Source organism: Babylonia areolata, chromosome 12, assembly GCF_041734735.1.
Source record: "Babylonia areolata isolate BAREFJ2019XMU chromosome 12, ASM4173473v1, whole genome shotgun sequence".
In the NCBI taxonomy this organism is placed as follows: Eukaryota; Metazoa; Mollusca; class Gastropoda; order Neogastropoda; family Buccinidae; genus Babylonia; species Babylonia areolata.
Window position 1 is genome coordinate 37,011,179 of NC_134887.1, and position 12,500 is coordinate 37,023,678.

The following is a 12,500-nucleotide window of genomic DNA, read 5'->3' on the forward strand; positions in this document are numbered from 1 at the left end:
CACCCCCCACCCCACCCCTATTCCCCACACCCCCCGAAACCCACCACAATCACCACACACACACACACACACACACACACACACACACACACACACTCACACTCACACTCACACTCACACAACACACACACCTTGTTGAGCTTGGACGCCACGAACACGTTGGGCAGGCAGCCGGCGATGCCTCGCATGGCCCTCATGAGCTCCTCGGGCGCCTTGAGGTCGACGTGGATGCAGTGGTAGTTGTGCGGTCGGTACACAGCCCTCAGCAACCTCTCCGCCTGCTCCACCCCGGTGTACATCATGATGCTGTAGGCGATCGGGAAAGCCACCTCCTCTGCCGTTGCCGCCATCACGTAGCCCCTCTCTTCGATGAACCTGCTGCAGTTCTGCGTCTCCAGGATGTAGGCCGAGGCGGGCTTCTCCACGCGCTGGTGAGCGACCATAAAGGCTTTGCCCCGCCGCTGCTCGGCCGCGTCGCCTTGCACGAGCTTCTGGCAGCTGGGGGCCTCCAGGGGCCTCTGGAGAGGGGGCTGGTAGGAATGGGAACCCAGCCACTTGCTTCTCTGGGCCGCCACCAGCGCCGCCATTTGGAGCGGAGGGAGGGTGAAGACTTGGGAGGAGGAGGAGGAGGAGGGGAGGGTAAGGACGTGGCGGGGTGTGGCGAGGGGAGGGAGGTCATCTACGTTGAATGCTGGTTGGTACAGGTTGAAGGAGGTGTTGTTGTTGTTGGTGTTCTTGTTGTCTGTGACGGCCCGTATCGCTGGGAAGCCAGCCTGTGTGGAAAGAGAGGGGGGGGGGGGAAACAAAACAAAACATTCAATGAATAGATGAATCCATCGAAAAATCAATCAGCCAATGCATCCAGTCGATAAATCAATCGATAAATCATTCAGTGTCATTCAATCTTATCAATCGATAAATCAATCAGCCAATCCATTCAGTCGATAAATCAATCGATAAATCATTCAGTATCATTCAATCTTATCAATCGAAAAATCAATCAGTCAATCCATTCAGTCGATAAATCAATCGATAAATCATTCAGTATCATTCAATTTAATCAACCCATAAATTAGCCAGCCAATCCATTCAGTCGATGAACCAATCGATAAATCAATCAGTAAATCAGTTCGATCAGTCGACAAATCAATCAGTCAGTCAATCCTATTCAAATCAATCAAGTAATCTACTATCATTCAGTCTATCGTTCGATGAAATCAATCGATAAACAATTCATACTCAAATCAGTTTAAAAAAAATAAAAAAAAAATTAAAAAATCCATTCCATCAATCAATAATCGGTCGATCGTTATTTTCCGTCCATCTCTCTGTCCGGCCACTCACTCCCCCCCCCCACCCCCCCCCCCCCCCCACCCCCCCACCCCCACCCCCAGAAGCGAGAGAATCTGAGCGCGCTGGTTCGAATCACGGCTCAGCCGCCGATATTTTCTCCCACTCCACTAAACCTTGAGTGGTGGTCTGGACGCTAGTCATTCGGATGAGACGATAAACCGAGGTCCCGTGTGTGCAGCATGTACTTAGTGCACGTAAAAGAACCCACGGCAATAAAAAGTGTTGTTCCTGGCAAAATTCTGTAGAAAAAATCCACTTCGATAGGAAAAACAAATAAAACTGCACGCAGGGAAAAAAAAAAAAAAAAAAAAAAGGGTGGCGCTGTAGTATAACGACGCGTTCTCCCTGGGGAGAGCAGCCCGAATTTCACACAGAGAAATCTGTTGTGGTAAAAAGAAATACAAATACAAATACACGCACGCCCGCACGCATACATGCACGCACGCGCGTCAAGAAGAGCAGGACAGCCAAGCATGAAATGAATTCCATCTTCCTCACTGTCATGGCATAACCGACATAGTATTTTATCGACTCTTCTATTATCAAATCTAGAGCGCTGATGTGCAAATACAAATACCTTCAGCACCAAAGTATTCTCATCGGCGAAGAGGAGGTCTTCGGTTTCCAGCCGAGCGACGATGACGAGCAGGGTCAGTAGGAACATGCCTCCCACCAGCGCGCGACGCCGGAACACGCGCACTCCCGGGTAGCAAAGGAAGTGGACCACCCACTTCTGCACGCGTCGCGCGCACAACATGCTGCTGATGTTGTTGTTGTCCGCTCCAACTGCTGCTGCTGCTGCTGCTGCTGCTGGTGCTGGTGGTGGTGGTGGTGGTGGTGGTGAAACAGTTCCCCCCTCTGTGTCCGTGAGACCCTGTCCGGGGGTAGAGAAGAAAAAAAAAAAAAAAAAAAGGAAAAAGTAAGAGGCCAATATGAGCTGACGTAAGATCTAGGAAGGCAAAAAAAGGTGGATTGAAAGGAGAACTTCATCTGTGTCTGCCACATCCGTGGAACACTAAAGAAAAGAAGCTAGCATAAAGCAAAGGAGGAGGAGGAGGATGAAGAGGAGGAGGACGATAAAGAGGAGGAGGAGGAAGAGGAGGATGATAAAGAGGAGGAGGATGAAGAGGAGGAGGACGATAAAGAGGAGGAGGATGAAGAGGAGGACGATAAAGAGGAGGAGGATGAAGAAGAGGAGGACGATAAAGAGGAGGAGGATGAAGAGGAGGAGAAGGACGATAAAGAGGAGGAGGAGGAAGAGAAGGACGATAAAAAGGAGGAGCATGAAAATGATAAGACAGATTACAAGGGGAAAAAAAGAGAGAAAAAAAAGACAAAAAAGAGATGAGAGAAGGGTGGGGAAAAAAAAAGAAAGAAAAGACGATGGAAGGAACAAAAAGAAAACAACAAACAAAATGAAAAAAAGAAAGAAAGAAAGAAAAGAGAAGAAAAAAAAAAGGGGGGGAAGAGCCTTCCATGGATGCTGAGACTAATTTGCAGAACTTTTACGCATCCACTAATTTCTAACAACAACAAACCACACACACACACACACACACACACACACACACACAGAGAGAGAGAGAGAGAGAGAGAGAGAGAGAGAGAGAGAGTACTGTTAAAATTGAAATCCTCTATCTCCACGATACGTAACAGTGCAGTTTTATAACATATAATAGACCTAGCATCAGCACAGAGAGTAATGGAATAGACATTATACCTAGCATCAGCACACAGAGTAATGGAATAGACATTATACCTAGCATCAGCACAGAGAGTAATGGAATAGACATTATACCTAGCATCAGCACAGAGTAATGGAATAGACATTATACCTAGCATCAGCACAGAGAGTAATGGAATAGACATTATACCTAGCATCAGCACAGAGTAATGGAATAGACATTATACCTAGCATCAGCACAGAGTAATGGAATAGACATTATACCTAGCATCAGCACAGAAATGGAATAGACATTATACCTAGCATCAGCACAGAAATGGAATAGACATTATACCTAGCATCAGCACAGAGAGTAATGGAATAGACATTATACCTAGCATCAGCACAGAAATGGAATAGACATTATACCTAGCATCAGCACAGAAATGGAATAGACATTATACCTAGATTAGCACAGAGTAATGGAATAGACATTATACCTAGCATCAGCACAGAGTAATGGAATAGACATTATACCTAGCATCAGCACAGAGAGTAATGGAATAGACATTATACCTAGCATCAGCACAGAAATGGAATAGACATTATACCTAGCATCAGCACAGAAATGGAATAGACATTATACCTAGCATCAGCACAGAGTAATGGAATAGACATTATACCTAGCATCAGCACAGAGTAATGGAATAGACATTATACCTAGCATCAGCACAGAGTAATGGAATAGACATTATACCTAGCATCAGCACAGAGAGTAATGGAATAGACATTATACCTAGCATCAGCACAGAAATGGAATAGACATTATACCTAGCATCAGCACAGAGTAATGGAATAGACATTATACCTAGCATCAGCACAGAGTAATGGAATAGACATTATACCTAGCATCAGCACAGAAATGGAATAGACATTATACCTAGCATCAGCACAGAGTAATGGAATAGACATTATACCTAGCATCAGCACAGAGTAATGGAATAGACATTATACCTAGCATCAGCACAGAGAGTAATGGAATAGACATTATACCTAGCATCAGCACAGAGTAATGGAATAGACATTATACCTAGCATCAGCACAGAGAGTAATGGAATAGACATTATACCTAGCATCAGCACAGAGTAATGGAATAGACATTATACCTAGCATCAGCACAGAGAGTAATGGAATAGACATTATACCTAGCATCAGCACAGAGTAATGGAATAGACATTATACCTAGCATCAGCACAGAAATGGAATAGACATTATACCTAGCATCAGCACAGAGTAATGGAATAGACATTATACCTAGCATCAGCACAGAAATGGAATAGACATTATACCTAGCATCAGCACAGAGAGTAATGGAATAGACATTATACTTAGCATCACCACAGAGAGTAATGGAATAGACATTATACCTAGCATCAGCACAGAGTAATGGAATAGACATTATACCTAGCATCAGCACAGAGTAATGGAATAGACATTATACCTAGCATCAGCACAGAGTAATGGACTAGACATTATACTTAGCATCACCACAGAGTAATGGAATAGACATTATACCTAGCATCAGCACAGAGAGTAATGGAATAGACATTATACCTAGCATCAGCACAGAGAGTAATGGAATAGACATTATACCTAGCATCAGCACAGAGAGTAATGGAATAGACATTATGCCTAGCATCAGCACAGAAATGGAATAGACATTATACCTAGATTAGCACAGAGTAATGGAATAGACATTATACCTAGCATCAGCACAGAGTAATGGAATAGACATTATACCTAGCATCAGCACAGAAATGGAATAGACATTATACCTAGATTAGCACAGAGTAATGGAATAGACATTATACCTAGCATCAGCACAGAGAGTAATGGAATAGACATTATACCTAGCATCAGCACAGAGTAATGGAATAGACATTATACCTAGCATCAGCACAGAGTAATGGACTAGACATTATACCTAGCATCAGCACAGAGAAATGGAATAGACATTATACCTAGCATCAGCACAGACTAATGGAATAGACATTATACCTAGCATCAGCACAGAGAGTAATGGAATAGACATTATACCTAGCATCAGCACAGAGTAATGGAATAGACATTATACCTAGCATCAGCACAGAAATGGAATAGACATTATACCTAGATTAGCACAGAGTAATGGAATAGACATTATACCTAGCATCAGCACAGAGAGTAATGGAATAGACATTATACCTAGCATCAGCACAGAGTAATGGACTAGACATTATACCTAGCATCAGCACAGAGTGGTGGTGGTGGTGGTGTGTCCATCGAGATCGATGATGACCATCGTTGTCATCCAGATGGGGGATGGGGGGAGGGTGGTGGTGGGGTGGGGGGAAGGATGCTCATGAGTCTATCTGTGAGTGCGCAGATGGCTGAATAGTCCAATCTGCGCACGAAATGTTCGCTGACAGTTGGGGCAGACAAAGACAGGCATATCATTGTCAGGGAGCTTGTTTGCCCGTGACTTTCTGGCCTGCCTCTTCTGAACAGCTGCAGCAGTCCTGTTGGCCTCGCACAACTTGGCGCCTTTGTGCACAGCAGCGCGCCATTTGTTACGGTCCACTGCAGATTCCTCCCAGGAGTCAGGGTTGATATCAAACGCTTTCAGAGAGACTTTCAGAGTATCTCTGAAGCGCTTCTTCTGACCTCCGTGTGATCTCTTCCCTTGTTGCAGCTCGCCATAGAAGAGCCTTTTGGGCAGCCGATGGTCTGGCATGCGCGCCACGTGTCCAGCCCAGCGAAGCTGGGACTGCATCAGGATGGTGAAGATGCTGGGAAGGGTGGCTTTTGCGAGCACCTCTGTGTCTGGGGTCCTGTCTTGCCACTTGATGTTCAGTAGCTTCCTGAGGCATGTTGTGTGGAAGTGGTTCAGCTTCTTGGCATGTCGTTGGTACACTGTCCAAGTTTCGCAGGCCGTACAGTAGTGTGGGGAGAACTACTGCTCTGTAGACCTTTAGCTTGGTCTCAAGACTAATGCCTCTTCTGTTCCAGACATTTGCACTGAGTCTACCAAAAGTTGCACTTGCTCTTGCAATCCTGACATTCACTTCATCGTCGATGGTCGCATTTCGTGACAGTGTGCTGCCAAGGTATGTGAACCGCTCCACCGCACTGAGTCTCTGACCGTTGACTGTGATGTTGGGCTCAACGTAGGGTTTCCCTGGGGCTGGCTGATGGAGAACTTCAGTTTTCCTCGTGCTGATGGTAAGGCCGAAGTTCCTGCTGGCAGTGGCAAACTTGTCGACGCTGAGTTGCATGTCAGCTTCAGATCCAGCGTTGAGGGCACAGTCATCAGCAAACAAAAAGTCTCTGATGATGTCTGTCATGACCTTCGTTTTTGCTTGAAGCCTTCTGAGGTTAAACAGCTTGCCATCTGTTCGGTACTTTAGGCCGATTCCAACATCGCCATCTCTGAAGGCATCAGTAAGCATTGCAGAGAACATGAGGCTGAACAGCGTTGGAGCCAGGACGCAGCCTTGCTTGACACCATTTGTGACAGCAAAAGGAGCAGATGTTTCGCCATTGTCCTGGACTCGAGCCTGCATGCCTTCATGGAATTGGCTGACCAAGGAAATAAATTTCCGAGGGCATCCGTACTTGGCCATGATCTTCCACAGTCCCTCTCTACTCACGGTGTCAAAGGCCTTAGTGAGGTCGACATAGGTGGAGAACAGATCAGCATTTTGCTCCTGACATTTCTCTTGCAGCTGCCTTGCAGCAAACACCATGTCGGTGGTTCCGCGCTCTTTCCGGAATCCACATTGGCTCTCAGGCAAATGACCTTGGTCAAGGTGTGCTGTGAGGCGGTTTAGTAGGATCCTGGCAAGTATCTTGCCTGCGATGGAGAGCAAGGAAATGCCCCGATGGTTATCACAGGCTTGCCGGTTCCCCTTTCGCTTGTACAAGTGAATGATAGATGCATCTTTGAAATCCTGGGGGATCGTCTCTTCTTTCCACATGAGTGAGTACAGCTGATGAAGCTTCTCAGTCAGCACAGTGCCTCCATCCTTGTAGACCTCTGCTGGTATGGAGTCTGAGCCAGGTGCTTTGCCACTGGATAGCAGACGGATTGCTTTCTGGGTCTCAAGAAGTGTTGGCGGATCGTCCAGTGCTTCGTTGGTGGGGACTTGTGGGAGACGGTCTATGGCTTCATCATTTATGGAGGAAGGGCGATTTAAGACACTGTTGAAGTGCTCAGCCCATCGTTCGAGAATGTTCTCCTTCTCGGTGATCAAGGTATTCCCATCTGCACTGAGGAGGGGGGATGATCCTGAGGATGTGGGGCCGTAGACTTCTTTTAAGGCATCATAGAACCTCTTCATATCGTGCCCGTCAGCATATCCCTGGATCTCATCAGCTTTGTTACTCAGCCACTTATCCTGCATCTGGCGTAACTTTTGCTGAACAGTCCTGCGGATGGCATTGTACGCATCCTTTTTTGATGTGGACTTTGGGTTGCTCAGGTGGGCTTGATGCAGACGGCGTTTCTCATCCAGAAGCTGCTTGATTTCATCACAGTTTTCATCAAACCAGTCTTTGTGCTTTCTGATCATGGGTCCCAGGGTCTCTGAAGCTGTACTATAGATCAGCTCACGCAGGGTCCTCCAGTCAGACTCCACATTCTGGTTGTTCAGAGAGGCGGATTCCAGACGATCTTCCAGCAGCTCCACAAAGGACTGTTTGATGGTGATGTTTTTCAGCTTAGCGATGTTGAGCCGTTTTGGAGCCTTCTGGCCTTGGGGGCGTCTCTTGGGCTGGATTCGAATATTCAGCTTCGAGACTACAAGGCGATGGTCTGTCCAACACTCGGCGCCGCACATGGTCTTTGTTACATGTACATCTTGCCTATCCCTTTTCCTGACGATGACATAATCGATGAGATGCCAATGCTTTGAGCGAGGGTGCATCCATGACGTCCTGTTACGGGTAGGGAGGCAGAAAACTGTGTTGGTTATCAGCAGTTCGTGCTCTGCACATGTCTGAAGCAAAAGCAATCCATTTGGGTTGCAGTGGCCCACACCGTGCTTTCCAATCACTCCATCCCAGGAGATGTAGTCAGAGCCAACTCTAGCATTGAAGTCCCCAAGAATGATGAGCTTGTCTGCTTTAGGGATGGCAGCAATGACAGAGTGAAGGTCCTCGTAGAACTTCGCCTTCACTTCATCCGGGTTGGTCATGGTTGGGGCGTAGGCACTGACAATGGTGAGGTGCTTCTGGCCAGATGCCAGTGGGAGTTTCATGGTCATAAGCCTATCGTTGACTCCCTTTGGGATTCCAGCTAGCTTGCTGACAAGTGCTGTTTTTACTGCAAAACCAACACCAGCCTCACGTCGCTCTTCGCTTCCTCGTCCACTCCAGAAGAAGGTGTAACCAGATCCCCGTTCACAGAGCTCGCCTTCGCCTGCAAGCCGAGTCTCACTCAAGGCTGCGATGTCGATATTGTATCTGGCGAGTTCGGATGCAACTAGTGCTGTTCTCCTTTGGGGTCTGTCCGCGTTATCTCTGTCCAGGAGAGTCCTTATGTTCCAAGCACCAATGGTGAGAGGAACGATCCTTGCTTTTTTCTTTTCTTTCTCTTTGTTTCGACCGCTGATGTAGGGTCCCCGCCAGCCGCGGTATGCTGGCCAGGGTGATATGGAGCAGGCAATTTTTAGGGCACCTTTTCTAGCCCCTTCCTCATGCCAGGGAGGTGAGCAGTGCATTCCTAAAGAGGGCTGCTCAGACGCTCAGACGGCTGCCGAGCTCCATCGCTGCTCCTGTCGACGAAGAACGACCCTATGGCCTGAGCCGCCTGCGTGCAGGTCTGCGGCTGCGACTGCCAGTGTACCCACACCTGTCGTTTCGTCGCTCGCCTGTCGCCACAGGACTTGGGGGTGATGAAATGATGAAGGATGAAAGGTCATTTTGGATGACTGATGACTTGCGCGATGAGTTTGTTTAAAGTGAAGAGGAGTTGCGCAACGTCGACCTCACTCTCTCGTCCGGGTCCACCAATTTCCAGTGGCAAGACTAAGTCGAGACGACTGGAGGATGAGCACGGATGCAGTGGATGACCAAGATATCCTTTCGGTGTCTCATCTTGCTCTCTGCACTCCACAGTGCGTTGCTGTAACCGCCTTCCTCTCCGTTGAACCGATAGGTTTCTTCCGCAGATTCTGCCGGATCCAGACTTCGCATGCATGGGTAGACACACCCCGGGGGCCAACTGCGTGTGGCATGCACACAGCACGGTGGAGCTAGATGGCCGTCGGTGGCTCTCCTGAGCCGACGCCCTTTTATGGATCTCCATAAGGGTGTCTAGCCACCCGCCTCACCAGTCCCAGAAGGGAGTGGTGGGAGTGCCGGTTTAGTCGTCGGCAACCCGACCCTGAACAGGTTGTACTGGATTACAGGTTACCAGTAGCAGATCTAATGACCTGACCTGACCTGTAGCACAGAGTAATGGACTAGGTATAATGTCTAGCACAGAGTAATGGACTAGACATTATACCTAGCATCAGCACAGAGAGTAATGGAATAGACATTATACCTAGCATCAGCACAGAGAGTAATGGAATAGACATTATACCTAGCATCAGCACAGAGAGTAATGGAATAGACATTATACCTAGCATCAGCACAGAGTAATGGAATAGATATTATACCTAGAATGAACACAGAGTAATGGAATAGACATTATACCTAGAATCAGCACAGAGTTATAGACACTTTGCTTAGCTAACGTTCGATGGAACTTTGACTTTGGATAAGGGGGGAAAAGTCAAGAACTGTGAAAAATCTACGTGTTCTAACGTTGATTTGTACAATTATGGTTGTTTGCGTTGTCATTCAGTTGCTAAGGAAAATTCACTGGTTGATTTGTATTTTGCTTGTTTGCTAAAGTAGAATTCTTTGTTTTAAACATCACTTTTTTTCTTATATAAGCTTCCACTTCAGGAACTTTTTTTTTTTTTTTTTTTTTTAAGATTCTTTTACACACGCAGTCAATTATTTACGGATTGATGGTACCGAGTGATGACCCTGCAGATTGTTTGGGGAACCTAACCTGTCTCTCTCTCTGTCCTTTCATTAGACCTGGACAATAACGGGTTAAACCCGTCCTCTACCCTCTCCAAAAGCCATCTGCTTCTAATAGTCTATTGTGCTCTTTACCTTCCGACCGACCGAATAGGCAGCGTAATTGGAAGTCAGTGTTTATATATACGAATGTGTGTGTGTGTGTGTGTGTGTGTGTGTGTGTGTGTGTGTGTGTGTGTGTGTGCCCTGTGTGAATGGTTCTGTGTGGTGGGAGGGGCGGGGGGCGTAGGGGTTGTGGGGGGACGGGGGGGGGGATGGATAAGGGGCTTGTTAGGGGAAGAGGGTTGCTTGCAAGTGCACGTGTGTGTGTGCGTGGGTGTGCGTTGGGAAGTGTGCTGCGTGTATATTTGCGCGTGCGGAGTGGTGGAGCGTGTATGGGCGTGAAAGCGTGTGGGGGGGTGGGCGGGAAGGCGGGGGGCCGGGGGGGGGGGAGAGGGGAGCAGAGGGGTGCGGGAAGCTGGTTGCAAATAGTATCTGAACACACACACAAACGCACGCACGCACGCACACACACACACACACACACACACACACACACACACACACACACACACGTATATATACACACATACATACACACATTCACACACACTATACGCGCCCGTGCGCACCTTCACACGCTTTGTCACAGACGCGCGCGCGTGAAACAGAGAGCGTACAAACAGACAGACAGAAACACACACACACACACAGAGAGAGAGAGAGAGAGAGAGAGAGAGAGAGAGAGAGAGAAAGACACACACACACACACACACAGAGAGAGATATATATATATATATATATATATATATATATATATTACGCACACACACACACACACACACACACACACACACACACACACACACACGTGTATATATACATACACACATTCACACACACAATACGCGCCCGTGCGCACGTACACACACTTTGTGTGAAACAGAGAGCGTACAAACAGACAGACAGAAACACACACACACACACAGAGAGAGAGAGAGAGAGAGAGAGACACACACACACACAGATATATATATATATATATATATTACGCACACACACACACACACACACACACACACACACACACACACACACACACACACACGTGTATATATACATACACACATTCACACACACAATACGCGCCCGTGCGCACGTACACACACTTTCTCACGCATGCGCGCGCGTGATACAGAGAGCGTACAGACAGACAGACAGAAACACACACAACACACACACACACACACACACACACACACACTACAGGCACGCACATACACACACACACACACACACACACACACACACACACACACACACACACACACACACACACACACACACACGTTCCTGTGTCATATCAACAACATCATCATCATCGTCATCATCATCATCATCATCATCATCATCATCATCATCATAATGACACACGCGCGCGCGCGCGCGCGCGCGTGCCAGAGCGTGATAAATGACCTGCTCGCGCGCCCGTCAATATCGTTGACTTGATTGTATCAACATGCCAAGTGCAGCACTTTTGGGCCCATGTTCCTGCTGGTGAGTGACAGGCACGCTGACTCTTTTCCGCCTCGACTTCCAGTGCACAAAATGTACGATGGAAAGCCTTGATAGCTCCTTTACCTTCCCTGGGTAATACTGGGAGTTTGGGCAGTTTTAACCCTTCCACCGCCAGTCAATTTAGTATCAGTATCAGTATCAGTATCAGTAGCTCAAGGAGGCGTCACTGCGTTCGGACAAATCCATATACGCTACACCACATCTGCCAAGCAGATGCCTGACCAGCAGCGTAACCCAACGCGCTTAGTCAGGTCTTGAGAAAAAAAAAAAAAGAAAAAAAATATATATATATATTATTATTAAATAAATAAATAATAATTATGATGAAAAAAAAAGTAGTAATGAAAATAATGATACTACTACTACTACTACTACTACTACTACTACTACTACTAATAATAATAATAATAATAATAATAATAATAAATAAATAATTAAATAAATAAGACAACAATGATGATAAATAAGCAAAATGAATATAAAACATGAAGACACACATTCACACATACACCCACACATGCATAACAGAAATTCACTTGTGCTATGAAGACAGAAAAAAAAAAAAATATGCCGTCTAAGAATAGCTGGGGGATTCCCTCTTGCGATGTGTAGAAAATATGGCCTAATCCTACCACCGAACATTTTAAAAGCAGCAGTAGGTTCCTGGATAACAGACCCATGATCTGGTTACCCCCCCCCCCCCCCCCCCCCTCCAGTGACATGGGTCCTCTACCTAGCTGCTGCATAAAATAATGCGAGTTTGGCGGTGCAAGGGTTAAATCAATCTACGATG

The 12,500-nt window shown here is 46.8% G+C and overlaps 1 protein-coding gene across 1 annotated transcript in view; it reads right to left on the reverse strand.

The window, feature by feature from the left end:
• The window catches only part of LOC143288186 (beta-1,3-galactosyl-O-glycosyl-glycoprotein beta-1,6-N-acetylglucosaminyltransferase-like), a 98,697-nt gene that overhangs the window by 61,149 nt on the left and 25,048 nt on the right, over window positions 1-12,500 (reverse strand). Inside the window, exons 2-3 of the mRNA XM_076596502.1 lie at window positions 1,931-2,227; window positions 132-773 (exon numbers count right to left, since the gene is read on the reverse strand). Coding sequence (XP_076452617.1) covers window positions 132-773; window positions 1,931-2,227 — 939 coding nt within the window. The remainder of the gene's footprint in view (window positions 1-131; window positions 774-1,930; window positions 2,228-12,500) is intronic.